Here is a 23,475-nt window from a genome sequence, read left to right as displayed (position 1 = left end):
AACAGTTCCTTAAATGCAAACATATACCCACGTGATGGAAGACAAGGACTCCCCAAAAGCTGTTCTCTGACTACTGCTAGTGTACTCCATCTACAATAAATAAATGTATAAAAAGTAAAAAAAAAATTGTCCATTATCATGGTAGTTTTTAAACTATGGGTCTCTTAGTTTGAGTCAAAATCAATAGGTCAGACATTAAAAATAAAATAAAACAAATCAGGGTAAAGTTTGATGAGAACAGTTGACCTGTGCGGGGCGCATCAAATACACTTCATCCTACCGAGGTGGCAGTAAGAACTTCTGGAAGCTGTTACAGAGCACCGCCCTTGCAGCACGTGTACGGGAGGGGAAGGAAGCCACCTAGGAACCCGCCTTAGAGGAAGTCAGCCTCAGATCCCAAACTGGGCGTCCCGGGCGACGATCGCACGCGCACTCCGTACCCTACAGTGGTAGCAAACCTCCGGTTGCTAGGACAGCACCCAGTGCGCAACTCCCGCTTCGGGGCGGGGCCGCGGGGAGCGCGCGCCTCCTGACGTCATTGCCGCGCGCCGCCGCCTGAGCTTCTGCTACTTCGCGGGAGAAGTTGTTGGCGCCAATGGATTCCGAGCCCCGATAACGGATTCCCCTAGCCGCGGGCCTGCCCACCTGCTCCTGTTCGGTCGTGGGGCTGCGATGGTGAGCCGCCCGGGAGGCCGTGCAGCTACAGAGGCTTTGCAGGCGGGGTGTGGACGGGGCGCCGCCGCGGTGCGGGGTGGGGAGGACCGTGCAGAGTGCTCGGGGGGGGGGCCCCGCTTAGGGTGCGGGGCTCACCACGGACGCAGCGTGCGTGGATGTGGCTGCTACGCGGCACTTTCACACCCCGCTCCCCGACTCTTGGGGGAAGGGAGGAAGGAAGAAGAATGTTGATTTGGACTGGGCGTTAAAAGTTACTTTCGTGTTCAGCATTATCCCAAATCTCGGTTGGAATTCTTCCTTAAAGTCGTGATTTCAAGCTTTGCGAGGAAGAATGTAACACTTGGCTTTCTCAGGGAGAAGTTGCTCGGGCCTTCAGCTTGAATCAGCTTCCTGAAGCGCGCGTCTCAGCTGTTTGAAGAGCTGATGACACAAGGAAGTAGCTTTACTTTGTTTAGAATAATTTGTAGGAGTTGAACGCACAACCTGGTTTACCAGGACTAGAAACACAGCGAGTACAGACGGATGTTATGTATTTGACAGCTGTCATCTCTTATCACCTGTTACGAAAAGTAGTTTTAAAAAAGCCCCTCAGTTCCAACTTCAATACATAACTCTTTGTAGTGGACATTCAAATAGCTTGAAAGTGAAATAGACCTTGGCATAGGAGACAGTTACAAGTTTGAAATAATTTAATGTGCAGGACAACTGAAGATGTTCAGCTAATCTTTAGATATTTAATAATCATAGGTATACACACATGTATACATGTATATATACTTTTATTATTCTTAAGCTTGTTAGAATACTAGCATTCAAGGGAGAAAAGTGCTATACCAATTTGGAAAAAAAATTCAGCTCTCTATTTTTAGTTCTTGGGGGAAAAAGATAGTGGTGGTAGCCACCCAGAGTCAGCCTTTTTATTTTCAGGATAGTATGTGAGTTGTTTGCTTTAAATACCTTCTAGATATTCATCTGAAGTGTTGTTTTGAAAAAGATTTATTCTTATTTTAGTTATGTGTGCATGTGTGTCCGTGTTTGTGTATGCACACATGTGTTTGAAGGCCCAACGTGTCCAGAAGAGTGTCAGATCCTCTGGAGCTGGAGTTACAGGTGGTTTTGAGCTGCTTTTGTTAGTTATGGAAGTCAGGGCCCCTGCAAAGAACAATCTGCATTCTTACCCACTGAACCATCTCTTTAGCTCTCAAGTTCATTAAATTTGTATTTAACTTGTAATGTGTATGTTTCTGTGAATATGCATGCCTGGTGCCATCAGAGGCCAGAAGAGGGTGTCAAACCCTTGGGAATTGGCGTTGAACTCATGTCCTCTGAAAGAGCAGGAAGTACTCTTAACTACTAAGACATCTCTCCAGTTACACCTCTCCAGTTCATTGATGGTGCACGCCTTCAATCACAGCACTTAGGAGGCAGAGGCAGACAGATCTCTATAAGTTTGAGGCCAGGCTGCTCTATAGAGTGAGTTCTGGTACAGCCAAGGCTACACAGAGAAATCCTGTCTTGAAAAACTTAAAAAAAAAAAATATGTGTACGAGTGTTTTGTCTGCATGCATATATGTGCAACACATGCAGCCCTGGTCCCAAGAAGGTCAGAAGAAGGCATTGGAGCCCCTGGAACTGGAATCATACATGGATGTGAACCATCATGTGGGTGGTGGAAACTGAAGCCAGGTCCTTTGAAAGAGCAGTTAGTGTTTCCAGTCACTGAACCATGTCTCAAGCCTTCCAAGTTCCTTTTTGTTGTTTTTGTTTGTTTGTTTTGTTTTGTTTTGTTTTTTTTTTTTGAGACAGTGTCTCTCTATGTAGTCCAAACTGCTAGAGCAGCCTGGCCTTGAACTAACAGAGATGCTTCTGCTTCTGCCTCTGCCTCCTGAGTGCTGGGATTAAAGTCCTGTGCCTTCATGCTCAGCTCCAAGTTCATTGTTTTGAAGGAAAATTTTGGGTAATAGTATCATGTATCAGGTCTTGAAATTACAGTGTATATAGATTAGGCTGGTGTGAACTCATAATTCTCTTGCCTCAGCTTCTAGGCACTCCACTGTCCAGTTTTATAACAGTAAAGATACCTTTTAAACAGTTGGTCATGCAGCTGGAGGAAGGCAGTTAAACTTGAAGGAGAACCTAGGCATTTCTGACTACTACATTATTCTGCCTCCCTAAAATGATCAGCATTGCATTTTGGAATTCAGATATTTTGGTATTGTGGAAAGTTGATGAGATTTTGATGATGGAGACTAGGATAAAGACTTTATTTAATAGTTGATAGTTATATTAGTATGTTAATATGCTTAATAATTATCTGGACCTATACAAGTAGATTAACTTGTATGACTCTTCTCTCAGACTTCCAATTGCTGGGATTACTGGTGTGAACCACTGGACCCAGCAAGTAGCTTAATTTCTTGGTTTCTACTTACAAAAAGGATGGGATAAATAATAATTACTTTGATAACTTAACATTAAAAATTATATTTACTTACTTTTTAAAAAAAAATGTGTGTGTCATAGCATAGTTGTAGAGGACCCAGGTTCAGTTTCCAGCACCCACGTGACAGCTTATAGCAACCTGGTCCTCTTAGGTTAATTAAAAGATACATATTTATTATTTTATGCATATAAGTGTTTGCCTGCATGTTTGCTTGTGCACCATGAATTGTGCTAGGTGCCTGAGGAGGCCAGAAGAGGGTGTTGGATTTCCTGAAACTGGAGTTACAGGTTGCTATGAGCTGCCATGTGGGTGCTGGGAACTGAACCTGGGTCCTCTGTAAGAGCGGCAAGTGCTGTTAATAGTTCAACCTTCTTTAATCGATTATTTGCAGAATTAAAACAAGTTAAGGGCTAGAGAGATGGTTCAGTTGGTATAGTGCCTGCCCTACAAGCATGGGGACTTGAGTTTGGGTCCCTAGCACTCAAAATGTAGGTGCAGTTGTATGCAGTCGTGACCCTAATGTTGAGGGAGGGAGCTAGGTGGGTCCCTGGTGCACATGACCAACCAGCCTCCCTGAGTCATCTGCTGCAGCTCAATGAGAGGAATAATGTAGTACAGCTTTGATTCTGGAGCTTGGCATGTAGTAGGTAGTATATAGTTGTTCCAGCTGCAGTGATCTGTTTTTCAGGAAGTAGGGTTTTTGCTTTGTTTTTGAGACAGGGGCTTACTGTGTACTCCTAGGTGATCTGGAACTGCTATGTGAATCATGCTGGCCTTGAACTAACAGATCCTTCTGCGTCTGCTGTCTCTGATGGGATCAAAGGTATGCACCACCGTGTCCAGTCTGTCCTTTTTATTTGGTGAAAAATTTCATAAGTGTTTACATCAGTTTTTAAGGGCATAAAAAGCTGGGCGTGCTCTTAGCCAGTACTTATGAAGCAGAAGCAGAATAATCACGAGTTCAAGTCTCGTCTCTGTTACATAGTTCCTGGCCAGCCAGCAGTTCATGAGATCCTATCTCAGAAAATTAGGAGGAAAAAAAAAGGGTAGGGGCATCATAGATGCTTCTGACGGTAGGTGAACTTTCTGAGCATTTGTGTTCTGTGGGATTTCCTTTTTATTCTCTGTCTGTGTCTGTGTGAGTAGAGGCAGAGGAGGACATTGGGTGTGCGGCTCCAGCTTGCTCTCTCTGCTTTCTCTTCTTGAGATTGAGCCTCTCATTGATCCAATGTGCTGTTTTTCCTCTAGGACGGCAAACTCCAGGGATCCTCATGCCTGTTTCCCCTAATGTTGGAGTTATAGGAACATGTAGTCATGCCTAGTTTCATATGGGCTCTGCCAGTCCGAACTCAGATCCTCATCTTGTACAGCAAGTACTTTTACCACTTACGAATGCCCCTAGACTCACCTTGTTTTTTTGAGACAGAATTGCTCATAGAACCTGGAACTCACTCATTGCCTAAATTGGCTCCAAGTAGCTTGTCTGTCTGCTTCACCAGTAATAGGATTGCAGGTGTATGTCACTATACACCTACCTTTTTATGTGGGTACTGGGGATCTGGAATCAGTTTCTCATTCTTGTGTGGTAAACCCTTTACCAATTGAGCCATCTCCCCAGCTCCTGGTTCATTCTTGTAGCATTTAAAGTAATCCTCTTTAAAAGGAATAGGTAAATTGGCTATTTTTACTGTTTGTTAAGAGGAAAAGTTTCTAGGATTGTATTGCGTTGGAGAGATGGCTTAGTGGTTAAGAGTACTTGCTGCAGCTGGGCAGTGGTGGCACACGCCTTTGATCCCAGCACTTGGGAGGCAGAGGCAGGCAGATTTCTGAGTTCAAGGCCAGCCTGGTCTACAGAGTGAGTTCCAGGACAGCCAGGGCTACACAGAGAAACCCTGTCTTGAAAAACCAAAAAAAAAAAAAAAAAAAAAGTACTTGCTGCTCCTGCAGAGGGGACTCTAGTTCTGTTCTTAGCACCCATATCAGGTGGCTAACAGCTGCCTGTCTCCAGCCCCAAGGGATTCAAGGCACCTGGTCCTTGAGGGCACTTGTACTCATGTACACATACACACATATAAAATACATACATACATATGTATGTATTTGGGGTGGGATAGATGGCTCAGCTGTTAAAGGCTCTTCTTGCTCTTGTAGAGGACCTGGGTTTGGTTCCCAGCAGCCACAGGGAGGCTCACAACCATCTGTAGCTCCAGTCTGAGGAGGATTCAGAGTCTTCTTCTGAGCTTCAGGGGCACCAAGCATGTACATGGTATGCAAGCATATACACAGGCAAAACAGCCATTCACATAAAAAGATAAATATTTAAAAAATTATATATTATATTGGTATTTTAGTCCTCTAGCAGTTAGCACAAAAAGAAGCCTAGCAGAACCCCAGAATAAAGTTTAATTTAACTAGTGTTTATTGACCACCTGTGCATAAGTTATATTATAAGACAATAATAGTTCTTAACTTCTGCTTGGGCCACTGTTCCCTTTGAGAAATGTGGTGAGAGGTATGTAAATTTTCTGGCTGGCAGAGATGCATATAGGCACATAACATCATTTTAGGGGCTTTCCCTCTCTTCTGAAGCTCATCTGTAACTTTTGCTCTGGGAGTTGTTGAACATGAGGTCTTCAGCTTTTTGACTTTTGGCAGAGGTATCAGGGAATTCAATAGTCTATTAAAAAAAAAAAAAAAAAAGGGTGCCAAAGCCATTCATGGTGGCACATACTTTTAATCTTGGCACTCAAGAGGCAGAGGCAGGCTGATCTCTGTGAGTTCGAGGCCAGTCTGATCTACGAAGAGAGAGCCAGGGCTCTGTTATACAGAGTAACCCTGTCTCAGAAAACAAAACAAAACAAAACAAAACAAAATAAGCAAAAAAGGCCAGATAACCCTCATACAAAAGAATAAAGAATAAACTTGCATGTTTACATTTCATACCTGATAGAAAACAGGGATGAATAAAGAATAAACTTGTACCTTTATGTTTCATACCCAGTAGGCCAAGATTTAATACTAATGGGAAAGACTGAGGCAGGAGGATCTGAGTTCAAGGCCAGGGTGATGTATAGAGTGAGTTCCAGGACAGCCAGAGCTATACAGAGAAACCCTGTTTTGAAAAACCAAAGCCCAAACTAAAAGAAAAGAAATACAGTTTTGCAGTTTAGTGATTTATAAAGTCAAAGCTTGTTAAATATTTGAGTAGCTTTTGTGAAGTATGTTGATGATAATTTTTCTTGTGAATTTGGTGGGCTATTTAGACAGTTAAACAATATTTTTATTTCTTTGCTAATTTTAAAATAGAGAAGTAAGACCAATGTGTACAGCCGTGGCAGCTGCTCTACAGAGCATCAAAGGCAAATGACAGTGATGTAGTTTGCGCCCCTCTCCTTTCTCATCTACTGTGTCTGCTGGTTGAGCTCCTAATAAGCGCAGACAAGTCACGAGAGCTCGTGTTTGCTTCAGAGCAAACATGCATCAGTTTTCATACTCTGGGGTTTCTGAAGCACTCAGAAGGCAGAGGGTCCTGAGTCTGAGGTCTGCATAGCCAATTCCGGACCAGTCAGGACTACATGTGAAACCTTGGTTTATTTTAGTTTTCTTCATGACTATAAGGTAGCCTATGGGAACACGGTGTTTTACTGTATTATATCATAGGTCTGTTTTTGGTTTGAACTTAAGTTATGTGGTCATATAGATAGTTGAAATTTGATATTTTTGGATTAGAAATAATTTGTGAAATGTTAACCTCTGGATGAATGAGAACAACAATCCAGTGTGTTAGCTGTGGTGAATATTAGAATTCTGAAATAAATCAGGCACAGTTGGTCTCAGACACTAGTTATTCCCACTTGAACCAGTGTAAAAAGGAACCTTACTGTTTTTTTTTTGGTTTTTCGAGACGGTTTCTCTGTGTAGTCCTGGCTGTCCTGGAACTCACTCTGTAGACCAGGCTGGCCTTGAACTCAGAAATCCACCTGCCTCTGCCTCCCAAGTGCTGGGATTAAAGGCGTGTGCCACCACCGCCCGACGGAACCTTACTGTTTTAAACCTGATTTAGACAATTATTTTCATGTTGTGTTCAGGGTTTTTTTTTTTTTTTTTTTTTTTTTTTTTTCATTTTTGTAAATTTGGATCAGGGACCTGAAAATGTCTATAATGAGTGTTTAAGAGACTCTGTTGTATCCTCTGCATCTGTGATGGTGGTGCATACCTTTGATCCCAGTACTTGGGAGGCAGAGGCAGGTGGATCTCTGTGAGTTTGAGGCCAGCCTGGTCTATAGAGTGAGTTCTAGGATAGCCAGGACTACAATGAGAAACCCCTCAAAACAAACAAACAAACAAACAAACATTTTTTTCATTGTTGGGAAGAGCCTGTCAGGAAAAGGAATAGTAAGTCCCCGTTTCTCTTCCCAGCTGGGCTTCATTCTTTTCGGCTCAGCTTGTGTTCTGTAAGGACAGACCAGAAGCAGGCAGATGGAGGCTCTGAGAGTGGAGGGGTTTTGTTTTGTGGTTTTTTTCTTTCCTGTGTCATTTCTTCTGAGCACTGAGCATTGATCCTGGCCTGTCCAAGGCGTTGAAAAATATTTAGTGAATAAGGGAATCTCAAGGGACCACAGAGCAGTTTTCTTCCTGGAACCTGTTAGAGTTGTGACGCGTGTCCATGTAGTCGTCTCGTTCCACCTTTGTAAAGACTGCACTTGGTTAGCTCATGGTGTCCTCCTCAGGGAAGTGCTTGAGGAGTGCTAGACTTTGCTAACTCAGTAATGTCTGCTGTATGTCCTGACAGTTTTGATTTCTAAAAAAAGGAATTTGTGTGGCTAAACACCAATTTTGAAGGAGAGGAAATAGCCTACTAAAAGTGAAAGTTGTTTTGTCTTTTATAGCCACAATATGGTAATGTGACACAAGAGCCAGGCATATGGACCTAACATAGAAGGTGGATTTTAATAATTTAGTTCAGAATAATACACAGTGCTAATTTAATCTGTCTGTCTGTCTGTCTCTGTGTATGTGTGTGTGTGTGTCTGTTCGTCTGTCCCGAGAAAGACCCCTGGCATCTTGCTCTTTTACTCTCTACCCTATTCTTTCGAGATAGGGTGTTTCACTAAATCCCGAGCTAGCCAGCCCCAGCAGTCTTCTTGTCTGTGCTCCCATCTCAGTGCTGGGGTTTCAGATGTGTGCACTCATGCTTGGATCTTTGTGTGGGGTTTGAGGACTTGAACTTAGGCCCTCATGTTTGCATAGCATGCACTCTTACAGCTGAGTTGTCTCCTTGGCTGCCTCTTACATTTTCTTAAAACAAAAAGCAGCAAGTTCAGCCGTAGCAAAAATCTCAGTCTAGGATTTCCTAGGGGAGGGTTATAGGATAGGTTCTTGCTGTCTAGTCCTTTCTGGCCTGGTACTTGTTACGTAGCCCTGGCTGGCTTTGAATTTGGTAGTCCTGTTTTCAGCTTCCCCAGTGCTGGGATTGCACATGTGTGCCACCATGCCTAGCTAAATTGTTTAGTACACATAATTTTTATTTTGTTTAGTAATTTATATGTCCTCTTGCATTGTTTTTTTTTTTTTGTTTGTTTGTTTTGTTTTTTGTTTTTGTTTTTTGAAATAGGGTATCACTCTATAGTCTTGGCTCACCTGGAACCCACTCTGTAGACCAGGCTGGTTTTGAACTTACAGAGATCTGTCTGCCCCAAGTACAAGGATTAAGGATGTGCGCTACGACTAAAAAGTTGGTTGGTTTTTTTTTTTTTTTTAACTTATTTTTATTTTATGTGTGTGGGTGTTTTTGCCTGAATGTGTGTCTGTGTACCATGTGACTACAGTGCCCATAAGAGGCCAAGAGAAGGCGTTGGACTCTCAGGACCTGGAGTCACAGATGGTTGTTAGCCACCATGTGGCTGTTGAGATGTGAACCCGAGTCCTTTGGAATAGCAGCCAGTGCTCTTTAGCACCGAGCCATCTCTATTGCATTTAATACATTTTTAGTTTAAAAAATATTGGGCCATCCTGGTGGGGCAAGCTGTAATTGCAGCCACAGAGAGACTAAGGTAGGAGGGCCACAAGTTCAAGCCCTGCTTAGATTACAGAATACACTCAAGGCTAGCCTGGGCATTTTAATGAACCTTTTCTCAAAATAAAGGCAAGAAATGGGCCAGGAATGGAGGTTAGTGGTAGAGCACTTGTCTAGTGTGGGCAAGACCTCAGGTTCAAGCCCCCAGGGCTGTAATAAGTTGAAAATGTATAATTCCTACTAGAAAAACAGGATTTGAACCAGTGCCCTGGTATCCAACTGTTGTAACAATGTTACGCTGTATTTGGCCAAGGGATAGAGATTAGCATCAAAGTGCAGTTCTGCTTGGGATGGCCAAGACTGGTTTGTGTCGTTTAGATGTCTTAGATGAGAGCTGAGTAAAGGCTTCATCACTCTAAAGTGGACTGGACACTTACTGATGAGATTATAAACTGTGAGTGTTCAGGTACTTGCCATATTCCCCTTTTCCTCTCACACATCTGGAAAGACCACAGTCACTTCTGGATCCTGCATAGCAGCTGCAAAGAACCTTTGGGGCATTCCAGCCATTCCAGGCACGAATGCCCTTCCTGTTCCAGGCTCCGCTTCAGGGAACTGACTGGCATCACTCCGGCAATGCCAGGCAGGACATCTGTTCTGAGCTCTGCCATTTAACCCTTTCTACTCTGATTTGACTCATTGTTTCACCAAATGCTCTGCAGTTTTCTAGGCCCACCTTTGAGTTTGTCTCTGTGTCTGTGTGTCTCGCTCTCTCTCTCTCTCTCTCTCATATATGTATATGTAATTTTATTATTAATTTTGTTATATTATTTATTATTATATTATTTATGTTTATTTTATGTACTGTGGTGTTTTTACTGCATCTATGTCTGTGTGAGGGTGTTGGATGCCTGGAACAGGAGTTAAAGACAGTTGTGAGCTGCCATGTGGGTGCTGGGAATTGAACCTGGGTCTCTGGAAGAGCAGCTAGTGCTCTTAACTGCTGAGCCATGTCTCCAGCCCTAGATTTATTATTTTTATATTATGTATATGTGTGCATCTCTGGGTATGTGCTTGTAAGTTTTTGTGGCTGTTGAGCCCAGAGGAGGACATCTGATGCCCTGGAGCTAGAGTTACAGGTGGTTGTGAGCTACCGTGCATGAGTGCTGGGGATTGAATTCAGTCTTCTGCAAGAGCAGCACACACTTCAACCACTGAGCCATCTCGCACCTTCATCCTTGAATTTCTGTCAGGCCAGGACAAGATTGTAGACTGCTGCTTTCCGTAAGGCTGAGGGAGTCAGGGTTTGTTTCAGAGTCTCTGTCACTCTCTTAGATGGCAGCATTCTACCTCTGTAATGTGCTGAGTACAGTGATCCTCCTAGGAGACAGAATGACCAAGTGGGGCTTTAGCTTGATGGCAGCTCTGAAGAAGGCCCTGGGGCTTCCATGTCAGTCCTTTTCACTAGGTTTGCCCAGCATCTTGCTTAGTTCTGCACTTTCCATTTCCGTGGCTGTGCCTACCTGTCTCATGTAGACTTAGCTAGCCTGCTTTGATAGCTGATGCTGACCTTGAATTCATGATCCTCCCGTGGCCCGCCCGTCTTCAGAGTACTAGGGATTGTGTTTGTGTCTCCATGTCTAGTTTCATCCTCTTTTCTCTCCTCCCTTCCTTCTTCCCCTTACCCCCCTTTCTTTTCTCCTTCCCTCCCTCCCTCCTTTCTTTTGAGACAAGAGCTCTCTATGTCGTCCTGACTGGTCTAGAACTCACTATGTTGCATTTGAACTCACAGAAAGCCACTTGCTTTAGCTGGGATTAAAGGTGTGTACCATCACACGTGCCCTGCACCTCCTCCTCTCTTTCATTTTCTTCTTTCTTTCTTCCTTCCTTCCTTCCTTCCTTCCTTCCTTCCTTCCTTCCTTCCTTCCTTCCTTCCTTCCTTCCTTTCTGTTTTGGAGACAGGATTTCTCTGTATAGCTCTGGCTGTCCTGGAACTTACTCTGTAGACCAGGCTGGCCTCGAACTCAGAAATCCGCCTGCTTCTGCCTCCCAAGTGCTGGGATCAAAGGCGTGCGCCACCACTGCCCGCTCCTTTCCATTTCTTGGGGAGCTTCTCTGTCTAGTCACTTATACCTTCACTGTCAGCTTTCAGATCACTTTGCTGGAGACAGCTTTATGTCCCCCTTTCTGTTACTTTTCTTTGCTACTGTGTGTTCCTTTGGCTTCATTACTCACAGTCCCTTCCCCGGGGCTGCTGCTCATTTCCTGCATTTGCAGAGAGCTCAGATCCTGCTTGCATATTTTTGTGAAGGCTTTAAGCTGGCTTGCTTGTTTTGCTGCATATTGGTGAGCTTTGCTGGGTATCTGTGTTTCGGAGGAGGTGAGAAGCAGAAGGCCTGGTTCAGGAGGCTGTGGCCCAAAGTGTTGTAAAAACAGATGTAATAGCATTGTCAACAGACAAGAGTCTCTCTGAGCCCAAGTGATTATTAAATATTGATACCCTGCTTATTTGGAGTGTCTAAGCCTTGTGGGTAGAACCTGTAGAAGTGTCACTAAGCTTAAATTTTGATGACTATCACCTGATACCCCTGCTAGTCATGGTAAGGCCTGGTTTAGGTTGTGTCCCTCAGGTCCTGTGGCAGCTGTTTCTGGTACTCTCATGACCTTTATGATTGCCATTGGCTTCCCACCAGATTGTATTTAAGTCTTTATATACTCACTTGTCTCCAAAGGAGCTTCACAAGGGCCTTTTTCTCATAAAGGGATGCTCACTTTGTATCTTGAGTCCTAGGCACTATGCCATCCTATAAATGTATAAGATCAAATGGGTCAAGGGAAAAATTATTAATGATACGGTATGTCTGTTTTTGCATAGTCCTTAGAGTTATGGGAATAGTGACTAGGTAGTTATTACTAGGTAGTCAGAGTCAAGTGGAGGTTGGATGGGATTTGGAGATAGAAGACCAGAGTTCAGATTCAGAGGTTTTAGGCATGCCACTTGAATTGGCAGAAAGATTTATTTTCTTTCTTTCTTTCTTTCTTTCTTTCTTTCTTTCTTTCTTTCTTTCTTTCTTTCTTTCTTTCTTTCTTTCTTTTCTGAGTGTTTTCTCTGAGTAGCCCTGGCTATTCTGAACTTACTTTGTAGACCAGGCTGGCCTCCAACTCACAAAGATCCATCTGAGTAGCCCTAGCTATCCTCACTTTGTAGACCAGGTTGGCCCCCAACTCACAGAGATCCATCTCTCTGCTTCCCAAGTGCTGGGATTAAAGACATATGTCACCAGTCCCTGGCTTTCAGAAGGATGAGGCAAGTGACATCATGAGGAAACTAAGGAACAGAAGAATGAAGTAACTCATTCAAAGTGTCCTTCCAGTAAGTGTTGACTTTGTCGAGACCTTGTTCTGTCTCGCCTGTTCTGCTTCCTCATTTAAGATGGGGTATGTTCTGATTAGTTAGTAGAGGAAGATCTTATTACCCTATTTAACTGTTTAACTCACAGGCTTATCAAAAGACCTAAGTCTTTGTCTAGTTGCTGCAACTAAAGCATGAGGAATGTACTTAGTTTTCATTATCTCTGCTAAAATTAACTCTTGTGTCAGTTTTGCTTGATTTTTTTTGTCTTGCTTGAATTTCCCTGTTTTTTTAAACTAATATTCACCAAGAAAAAAAAAAGGGGGGGGGTTTACACTTAGCTGCCCTCCCCTCCTGATTCCCTCCCTTTTCCTCTCTGCTTGGAATTCTCTATGTAAAGTAGTCTGGCCTTGAACTCACAGAGATCTGCCTGCCTCTGTCTCCCAAGTGCTGGGATTAAAGGTGTGTGCTGCTGTGCATGCAGGGCTCCTTTACACTTTCTGAATATTTATTTTTAAAAATTATGTGTGTATCTGTGTGGGCATGTGCATGTGAGATCAGCTCACCTGGGAGGCCAGAAGAGGGTTTTGGATCTATTGGCGCTGGAGTTACAGGGAGTTATGAGCCATGAGATGTGGGATCCAAACTCAGGTCCTCTGCAAGAGCAGTGTATGCTTTTCCATTCCCTATCTTTTCTTATTCTATTTCTTTTAGAAATATCATCATTGGGCGAAAAGGTATTTGCATATTTTGTTGCTATTTACATTTCTAATTTCCTTGTTAGTAACTTTTATTCAGTTTTCTGTTTGGTTGTCTTTTATTGATTTGTAAAAACCCATTTATATATTTCCAGTACATATTTTTGTGTATGATATCTTTTGTTTCACTTTCTGTAGTCAGAATTTTTAGTTAATTAACTTGCTTGAGTTATGGGCTCCCTTACACATTTCAGACTGGCTTTGAACTGGTCTTCTGCTTCCCCTTCCTGAATGCCACCACACTTGCCTTTATGTGACGCTGGGCGGAACCCAGGCCTTCATGCCTGGTAGGGAGGCACTCTGCTCACTAAATCACTTGTCCACTCCAACTTTCTGTTTTTAAAACAGGGGCTTAACTCTGTGGTAGTTGGCTGGCATTGAACTTACATTTGTTTTGCCTCAGCCTTCTGAGTGAGAGTACAGGTGAGATGCCTGGGAAGTCTGTCTTTATGTATGTTTGAACATCATATTAGTTCGCTTTGAAGGTCTTGTCATTGTCAAAATTGTAAAAGTAAATTTAAAAAGTAATTTTTTTTCTTGAGTTAGCTAGATTAATTATCAAGAAAAGGAACTTGCTGCCAAGCCTGGTGACCTGAGTTTGATCCCTGAGACCCATGTTGTAGAAGGAGAGAACTGACTCCTGAAAGTTGTCCTCGAACTTCCACAGATGTGTACCCATGTACATATTCACGCATACAGAAGAAATAAATGTGAAAAAAGAATTAGTTCCTTTAAAAAAATCTATTTATTTATTTATTGTATGTGAGTACATTGTGGCTACCTTCAGACACACCAGAAGAGGACATCATTACAGATCTCATTACAGATGGCTGTGAGCCACCATGTGGTTGCTAGGAAATGAACTCGGCACCTCTGGAAGAGCAGTCAGTGCTCTTAACTGCTGAGTCATCTCTCCAGCCCCAATTAGTTCCTTTTTAAACTCACTACTCAGCAGAACTTTCACTGCCAGCTGAGAGAGGGGCTTGACCTTTTACTTGGTGTATGACTTGGCTTGGTCTGCGTTTTCATTAAGGCGTTGAACACCTGCAATACTAGTCAGGAAGTGTTACTCTGGAGAGTAAGGTGACATCTTGCTCACCTTGTGTGTTTATGCTTAAGGCCCACTGTCTCACAGTGGGGACAGTTCTACACAGAGGATGTGAACAGCTTCCATTCTAGTGAAGATTTTGCAAATGTGTGGCTGTAGTGTATATTAAGATAGATGAGAGAGCTGTGATTTCTCCACGTCTGTGCTGCCATCAGTCTGGGGATTGAGGAGTCGGGTGGAGTAAGAGAAAAGAGGCTGTGAGCAGACAAAGTGCAGGGCAGATTTTCCTATTCATGCACAGCTGTCACGCCAGTTGCTTCATTCTCAGTGTTTTGTTTTCTTTAGTCTGTGGTCTAAAAAACAAGTTGAAAACCAGGACCCTAATTATTATAATTTTCTCTCTCTCTTTCTTTCTTTCTTTCTTTCTTTCTTTCTTTCTTTCTTTCTTTCTTTCTTCCTTCCTTCCTTCCTTCCTTCCTTCCTTCCTTCCTTCCTTTCTCTCTCTCTCTCTCTCTCTCTCTCTCTCTCTCTCTCTCTCTCTCTCTCTCTCTCTCTGTCTTTTTTGTACATGTATGTATGTGCTATGGTATAGGTGTGGAAGTCAGGACAACTTGTGGGAGTTGGTTTTCTCCTGTCACTGTAGGCTTCAGGGATAGAACTGAGGTCCTTGGGTTGACAGCAGCTGTCTTTACCCTCCAAGCTATCTTGCTTGCTTCCTAATTATTAACTTAGGGTTTTGCTGGTTCTGTGGAGTCACCAACATCATCTCTGTCCTTTTCTTTTTCTTTCCTTTGTATGTGTTTTTAAGAAATCCCCATTGTTTGAGTGAAGAATCATTGTACCATTTTAAAGATGAGACTGGCTAGAAACTGTCATTTCCTTCAGAAGCAATAAAGTAGTCAGCCTCAAGCCCAGTTCTTGGCAAATTATACATATGACTGTGACTTTCTTTATTGCCTTATTCTTCACCACTTGACACAGATGTCTGTTTTGGAGTTTTATAGCCAAGAGGGCTATAGGCTTGTTTTATTCATTTTAAAATTTTATCCTCCTCCTCCTCTTCTTCCTCTTCCTCATCCTCATGATCGTTATTGCTATTATTTGTGTGTGTGTGTGTGTGTGATGTTTATGTGGGAGCATATGCCACATACATGTGGAGGTCAGAGGACAACCTGTAGAGTTGCTTCTTTGTACCTTTCCTTGGGCTTCAGAGACTGAGCTCAGCTTTTCCTTGCTGAGCCATCACACTGACTTCCTCTTTTTTCATTTATTTGTTTATCTTTGAGACAGAGATTCTTTTATCCCAGACTAGTCTGGAACTTGTTGTGTAGTTAAGGCTGGTCTTGAACTCCTGATGTTCTTGCCTCTACCCCTTGATTACAGGTACATGCTACCAACCTGGCAGCAATACTTTGTAAACTTAGATTTAGTTAATAAATTAGAACCCTTTATATAGTGGGAGATCTGGAAAGGAAGATTTGAGATCTTATATCTTTGTTTATAAGCAGTTTATAAAATTCGGTATTTCAGTGGTTTGAGTGATAAGAGATGCATGTTTAAACTTTATAAAGGGTAGGTATAATGAATTGACTTTGTTTATCAGAAAACAGATTTTGATACTAAGGAATTATCCAAGATCATACAAGTAGAATGAACCTAGGCTTCTTGATTCTAAGGGTTTGTTTCTTTCTATAGTCGTTTCTTCAAAACTAAATTAGAGAAAGGTAGGGTTTGGGTATGTGGTGTACACCTTTAACCCCAGCACTGGGGGTGAGGGCAGAAGCAGGTGACTCTTAGGAAGTAAAGGCCAGTAGGGCCTATGTAGTGAGTTCCTGTATAGCTGGGGTACAGAGTGAAATCCTGTCTCAAAACCAAATAAAAATTAAACAAAAAGGGAAGGGATGGACAGTGTGTATGTAAATAATAAGGAAGCTGAGTACTTTTAATGTTCACTTATATTGTAAAGTTTTTGTATTATTAATTCAAATTCTATAGTTTAACCCAGGTCACGTAATGAAAGAGCATATTGCAGTAGGCACTAGTCTTTCTCGTTAGAGTTTGAGAAGAATTATGTACAGAAAAATCTTTCAACATTCTTAGTTTCTCAGAATGATCTGGGTTATATAAATCCTGTGACTGTGAGAGGTGCTGAGTGGAGTCTTTATCTGCCTGGGATGACGGGGTTGGTGTGGATGTTTTCAGTCATTACCTGCTACCTGCCTGTTAGAAAGAACCCTGCTATCATTGTCAAAAACCATTTTTAAAATGGTTTATTTTTTTTGGTGTGTATGTGTGTATACCTTGTGTGCATCTGACCATCTGGTGTCAGATAGTGGTTGTGAGCCATTTAACCCCGGTCCCTTGCAAGAGCAGTAAGTGCTGTAACCACTCAGCTATCTATCTCTTCAGACCCTTTATTAATTATTATTATTATTATTTGAGACAGTGTTTCTCTGTGTAGCCCAAGTTGTCCTGGAACTCGTTCTGTAGACCAGGCTGGCCTCAAGCTCAGAGACCCACCTGCTTCTGCCTCCAAAGTACTAGGATTAAAGGTGTTTGGCACCACCACCAGACAAGATTTTACTTGTTTATTTTTGCCTTGTTTATTATTATATTCTGAGGATTAATATTACTTTACATTAGAAAATTATTTTTAATTCAGGTAATTTTATCAGACGGCTTTATTTACAGAAAGGATGGTGCTGAATATAGATGACCTTGCTGTGGAGAGGTGTCTTGGGTCAGACCAGCTTGAGTAAGGTTGTCCTTAGTGACTGAAGTTAGAATGTTATGTATTTAATATTTGCATGTTTCCTCTTCTGTTTTTAGGACATTCGGAAATTCTTTGGGGTTATATCAAGTGGAAAAAAGGCTGAAAACGAGACAGTAAAGAAGAATGAGAAGACAAAACCTTCAGAGGGAACTGTCAAAGGGAAGAAGGGGGTAAAGGAAGCCAAGGTCAGTTTGCACATCAAGTTTGTATGTGTGAGCTGTCCAGCAAGTTCTGCTCCTAACCTTGTAGGTGCGGAGTGCTGTAATACTCAGTTTGATATACCAAGGAGGAAGAACATGACAGGCTAATCTGGCTAGCTCTATAGTTTGCTGTGTTCAGGCCTGTTGTCCCCTCCCCAGGCTCCATTTTTAGTTGTTAAAAGTTTGCATTTTGGTCTGGAGAGTTGGCTCAGCGACTAAGAGCACAGGATGTTTTTCCGTAGGACCTAGGTTTGATTTCTAGTACATGGTGGCTCACAGCAATTCGTAACTTCACTTAACAGAGTCTGAAGCCTTCGTCTGGCCTCTATGGTCATCAGGGGCACACATGGTGCACAGACTTGTATGCAGGCAAAAATACCTACCCACATTGAAAACAACAGTAACAACAACAAAACAGAACCAAACTAACAAAATCTTTCCTTTTTAAGATCAAAATTTGCCGTCTGTGGTGGCATAGCATATTCTGGAAAGATGAAGAGAGAAGGCAGGAATATCTTGAGTTTGAAGCCATCCTGGACTCCCCCCCCCCCCCAAACAAAACAAAACAAAACAAAACCCCCAAAATACCAAAAAAACTAAACGACAATAACAAATAACCAGCAAAACAAAGCAGGTTTGCTCATAGAGACATAAGGATTTATTCTTAGGTCTTAGGTAGCTACTGTTAGACTCAGGATGAGGCCTTCCAGAAAGATTCAGTCTTTGTTTTTTCTACCCAGAGAAGGTCAGCTATGCTACTGTAGAATGTAGACATTGACTACAATGGTGTATCTGAATTAATACTATTGTATTGTATTTAAATTGTAAGAGGTTTTATGACTCCGTAAGTTAATTTATCAGTATTATATGCTATATGTGCATATGTTTATATTACACAATTGACCATAATTCTGATTTTAACAGTTTTGTGTTTTAAAGAAGTTACAAGGAAGAGCTGGGTGGTGGTGGAACTTGCCCTTAATACCACCACCTAGGAGGCCGACATAGGTGGATCTCCAAGTTTAAGGCCAGCCTGGTCTACAGTTCTAGGACAGCTTGGGCTACATAGAGAAACCCTGTCTGAAAACAAAACAAAACAAAACAAAACAAAACAAAACAAAACAAAAAAACGAACAACAACAAAAAAGAGTACAAAGAAGGATGTTCTTTTAAATTCTGTATACATATCTGATGCTCTTTATCTGTCACTGAAGAACTGAGTTTTCTTCTGATACTATTTTTGCAACTTGAATTTTCTTTAAATTTCTTTTGGTGTAGTTCTGTTTCTGATAGAAGCTGTAAGTGTATATGAAAGTGTATTTTGCATTCATCTTAAAGGACATTTTTGCTGGGTATGAAATTTTGAGTTACCAGTCTTCTGTTTTGACCCTGTAAAGATGTTCCTCTGTTTGTCCAGTTTGATGAGATAGCAGTCTTTCATATTGTTTTCATATTGGTGTGTAATATTTTTTTTCTCATATTTAGTTACATCTTAACAAATATCATTAAAATTTTTACATTTGATATGCATGCTATAACAGCATAGCTGTGGTTTTATTTTCTACCTTTTTTTGGTTAAAACAGTTATTTTATATATTTATTTGAGACAGGGTCTTACTAAATTGCTTTAGCTGATATGGAACTGATTATATAGAATTGTTGAGGCTTCCCCCCCGCCCCCCGCCTCCAGCATAGCTATAGACATTTTGTTCCATGCCTGCCATCTGTTTCATAATGTTGTAATATGTCTGCCAACTATTTCATATCATTGATGAAGAATCAGAGCAAGATCATGTTGACTACATTTCCTGTTATATTCTGTGTGTTCTGAGATTTGTTAATCTTAAGAAATTCCACAACCAAAGGCTTCACTTAAGTTCAGTTAGAACTGTTCTATTTAACTAGTCAGAATAGTTGGAGTCAGGGCTGACCACCCTGCCATGCTGTGTAGGACCTCATTGTGTTTTTTTCCTTTTATAAGCTGGCCCTGAGAAACGTTTGAGGTTGTAGCTTTCAGCTCATGGGCCTGACCTATAGTCGGGATCCATCCGTCTTGGGGTGTGTGTTCAATAAGCCAGCCCTCTTTAAGACCGAAGTCTAAATGGTTTGTGTGGCAATTTCTGAACCCCAATATAGACCAGACTGGCCTTGAACTCACAGAAATCTGCCTATTTGTTCCCCTATGTATGTGGATTGAAGGTGTGAGCCAGCATGCTTTGTTATTTTTTAAGGTCTTTTTTTTTCTGATATATATGAATCTTTAGTCTGCATGTATGTCTGTGCACAGTGTATGTGCCTGGTGTGCAAGGAAGAGAGGGTGTCAGGTGCCCACAACTAGATTTGCAGATGGCTGTGAGCCACCATGTGGGTGCTAGGGACCAAACCCAGGTCCTGTGCCAGAGCAACTAGTGTTCTAACTGCTGAATCATATTACGAGCGCATAAGCTTATTTATGTCTTTTATCAAATTTGGTGCCTTTTTGCTATTGTTCATATACTTTGTTTTACTAATTCTGTGTCTCTCTGGGACAGTCTCATGTAGACTAGACTGGCTTGGAACTTGTCCTGTAGGTGAGATTGACCTCTGGTCCTCAAGCTTCAACTTCCTAAATGAAGATTACAGGATTACAGATTGAGCTAGCATACCTGGTTACTCTTAACTTACAAGTATAGGTTGTTAGTAGAGCCTCAGTGGTCATTGAGACTTGTTCCTTTTTTATTGCTTTCCCCCCCAACCCTCCCAGACTGGATACTTTCTCTTCCGTCTTTCAGAAACAGTTACTGTGCTGTTTATTTAGGCTTTTCCTGAACTAGTGGGATCAAGTGATGCTCTGAGGCCTGGGACCACCACACTTACTACTTTTCAGCTTCATTGACTCTTCTTCATTGCCAGTTTTCTTTTAAGAGTATTTTTATTTTAATTGTTGTATTTATTTTAATTCTGATATTTCCATTGTTTTATTTTATTTTATTTTATTTTTTTGTTGTTCTGTGTATATTTATAGATGTCACTTTAAAGTTCCAGTATCTGGAATATATGAGGATTAGTCTTTAAGTGCCTTTGCTCTTGAGTCTGTAGGTCATATTTTAATTAGTTCTGGATGCTCCAACAAAATACTATGGATCCAGTGGCTTAGACAGCAGACACTTACTTTCTTTGAGTTCTGGGATCTGTGTGTCTGTGATCAGGGTTCTCTGGCTGGTGTAGTTTCTAGTGAGGGCTCTTGGTTTTCAGGTGGCTGTCTTCCCTGTGTCCTCACTCTTGGGTGCGCTGCTCAGAGGGAGAGAAGGGGAGATCAGGCCTTCTGCTGCTACTCTTATGAGGATGCTAATGCTGTCGATCAGGACCTTACCCTATGACCTCCTTTAATCAGTTAACCTTACTTACTCTTTTGGAGTGAGTCTCTCTATGCAGCCCAGACTGGCCTGGAACTGGCTGTGGAGCGCATGCTGGCCTTGGAACTCACAACGATCTACCTTCCTCTTTCCTCTGAGTGCTGGGATTAAGGATTAGAACTCCAACATAGGAATTTGGGGGATGCAGACATCCATTCTATAACATTTTCTCCATGGCCACCTAAAGAGCTCTTTCTATTTCAGTCACCTTCTCCTTAGTATATTTATTCTCTCATCAAGTATAAAGACTAGTATTTAAATTTCATCTAAGTCAAATATAAATAAGGTTTGAAGGTATGATTGGTTTTTAAGCAAATTCTTGTAGCTGTCGGAAAACCATATATAATAGTGGTACAGACACAGAGTAGAAATTTCCATTCTTGAGAAGGAAGAGCTAATGGCTCTACAGCAAGCCCAGAGCCTAGCAAAGGAAATGCCATTATATTTTCAGGTACAATAGTACTAACCTGGTTTTATAATCTCTTACAGACCTGCCGGGGTTCTACTCCTGTAAGCCTAGGCAGCAGTCTTGTCCTTGTGATCTTAGGTGAAGGCTCTCTGGTCTTTTGAAACCAAGATGGTGTCCCTACCCTTTGAAAATGAAGAGTCGGTTCTGATGATGTCTTAGGAAAAACCTTATTGACCCATCTATGAATTGTAAGAAGTCAAGTAGATTTCTTTGTTTTGTACTGTTTTTATCTTCTTTAGTTGAGATTGGCAGCGTTTCTGCTTGTATTAATATCTCTCCAGTGATAGTTCACTATACCCTTGATATTTTCTTCAGAATATGCTGGCTCATTTTTACAATGTGGACAGTCTAAGAATTTTCCAAGTCATCAAGTTTTTTGGTTAGCAGTACTTTAGTTCACCTTTCTTTAGTTTACCAACTTTACCATAAGTTGTTGGAACCCAACCTGAACCTTCAGTGTTCTGTTTCAGAATCGCTGTAGTTCAATACTGAATTTTCTTTTTTTTTTTTTTTTAAATAGAGCACTAGAGCTCAACCACATTGTTTTCCTAAATATATGTATAATATGAGTTTTTTTAATCTGCATTTATATGTATGTAGTGCCACTTATGCCTGGTGCCTGCAGAGGCTAGAAGAGGACTTTGGATCCTTTGGAACGGATATAAATGGAGTTATAGATGATTATGAGCCACCATGCGGGTGCTGGGAATTGAACCAGGTCATATGTAAGAGCAACAAGTGATCTAAATTGCTGAACCATGTCTAGTCCATATCTAAATTCATTTCCTTTTTCTCTTCCTCTCTCTCATTTTTAGAGAAGTAGACAGGGTCTAGTTCTAGTTCTGGCTGGCTGGCTGGTGGCTGGCTGGCTGGTGGCTGGCTGGCTGGTGGCTGGCTGGCTGGAACTCCCTTTGTAGGCCATTCAGGCCTCCAACTCACAGAAATTGCCTGCTTGTGTTTTGTAGGTGCTGGAATCAAAAGCCTTCAGGTCCAGACACAACCATGTTTTTTGTGTTGTTGTTGTTGTTTTTATTTGTTTGTTTGCTTTTATTTTTGTTTTTTAAGACTGGGTTTCTCGTGTAGCCCTTACTGTCCTGGAACTCACTCTGTATTTCAGGCTGACCTATCGGCTTGGTTCTGCTTCCCTGAGTGTTGGGGTTAAAGGCCTAGACCAGCATTGCCTGACTCCATCCCCTGTCTCTATTATGGTTTTCAAAAGCCTATTACTGTTTCCATCAGAAAATGCAATGGGTTGGCTTTTAACTTTCATTTTTCTTTTTTTCTTTATGTTTTTTTATGGTAAGGACCAAGTGTAGGGCCTTGTGTGAGTCGGGCACGGTCCTCCGTTGCTGAGCTAGACTCCTCATTCGTGGATCGGCATGCTGTTGATGGAGATGGACGTGTTTTCTGAGATGAGGGTTTCCCTTATGGCTCTGTTCTTTTCCATGAGCCCCACTGGACCCATCCCGATCCTCATAGCTCCTGTGGCATTCTGGGCTTTTCCTAGCATGTATGTCAAATCCCGTCAGTCTCTACTCAGTCCCTGGTTTTTAGATACATTTTAAATAGCAGTATTCCATTTTTTTAGAACTAAAAATCTGGCTAGGCTTTCCAGTGAAACAGACCAATGGTATGAACATGACTAGATTCATTACTAAGAGTAGGTTCAAAGGGTTGAAGAAACTGAGAGAGTTTGCAGCTTGTAAGTTGGAGACCCAGGAGAGCAGATGGTAGAGTTGCTGTCCAGGTGTAAGGCCTGAGGATCAGAATAGTTGAGCACGTGGATCTGTCTAATTTAGTAGACTGGAGGCCACAGAGGTGATGGTCCAGTTCCAGTCCAAAGGCAGGAAAACGCTGATGTCCTTACTAGAGATCAGGCTGGAAGAATTCTCTCTCATTCCAGGAGGGCCAGCTTTTCTTTTCAGGGCCTCAGCTGATCTGATAAGGCTCAACCACTCTGGAGAGGGACATCTTTATTTCACCTCACACAATTTTAGGAGTGATGTTTGATCAGATATCTGGATCCCTTATGACTTGTTGTCTTGACGTTGTTTTTCTTGCTTTTTCATTATTTTGGCTATATTGTATTGGATTCTGTTATTCCTACAAGGAATGGTGGTTCTTTTGGCTTAGTGTGGAGTTAACTTGATCAAACTCAGGCTTGAAATTCTTGCTTCCTGTTAGATGGGCAGCAGGTGAAATCTTGGTTTAGTTCTTTTAGTTTAGCTTTTTAAAGCTTTTACCTTCCAAGTCCTTGTAGCTCTACTATAAAAGCAGTACTTGAGAAAGCAGGAGATGTAGGCAGAACCTCTAGGAAGGACCTGAGACTTAGTGTCTCGATGCCCG

General features: G+C 41.8%; 1 protein-coding gene across 11 annotated transcripts in view; it reads left to right on the top strand.

Moving 5' to 3' along the window:
- Positions 1 to 480: 480 nt before the first annotated feature.
- The window catches only part of Rfc1 (replication factor C subunit 1), a 73,634-nt gene continuing 50,639 nt past the window's right edge, over positions 481 to 23,475 (top strand). For 7 of the 11 annotated variants that reach the window (XM_076938543.1, XM_076938545.1, XM_076938542.1 and 4 more), the window contains exons 1-3: positions 545 to 675; positions 3,860 to 3,941; positions 17,122 to 17,250. In XM_076938543.1, the coding sequence (XP_076794658.1) occupies positions 3,930 to 3,941; positions 17,122 to 17,250 (141 nt within the window). In that variant the 5' untranslated portion in view covers positions 545 to 675; positions 3,860 to 3,929. Of the gene's footprint in view, positions 676 to 3,859; positions 3,942 to 17,121; positions 17,251 to 23,475 lie in introns of all 11 variants that reach the window. The other 4 variants (XM_034508564.2, XM_034508568.2, XM_034508561.2 and 1 more) reach the window with 3 other exon arrangements.

The sequence above is a fragment of the Arvicanthis niloticus genome, chromosome 7 (assembly GCF_011762505.2).
Source record: "Arvicanthis niloticus isolate mArvNil1 chromosome 7, mArvNil1.pat.X, whole genome shotgun sequence".
Lineage (NCBI taxonomy): Eukaryota > Metazoa > Chordata > Mammalia > Rodentia > Muridae > Arvicanthis > Arvicanthis niloticus.
Note: the sequence above shows the minus strand (reverse complement) of the source record. Positions and strands in the feature narration are given on the sequence as shown.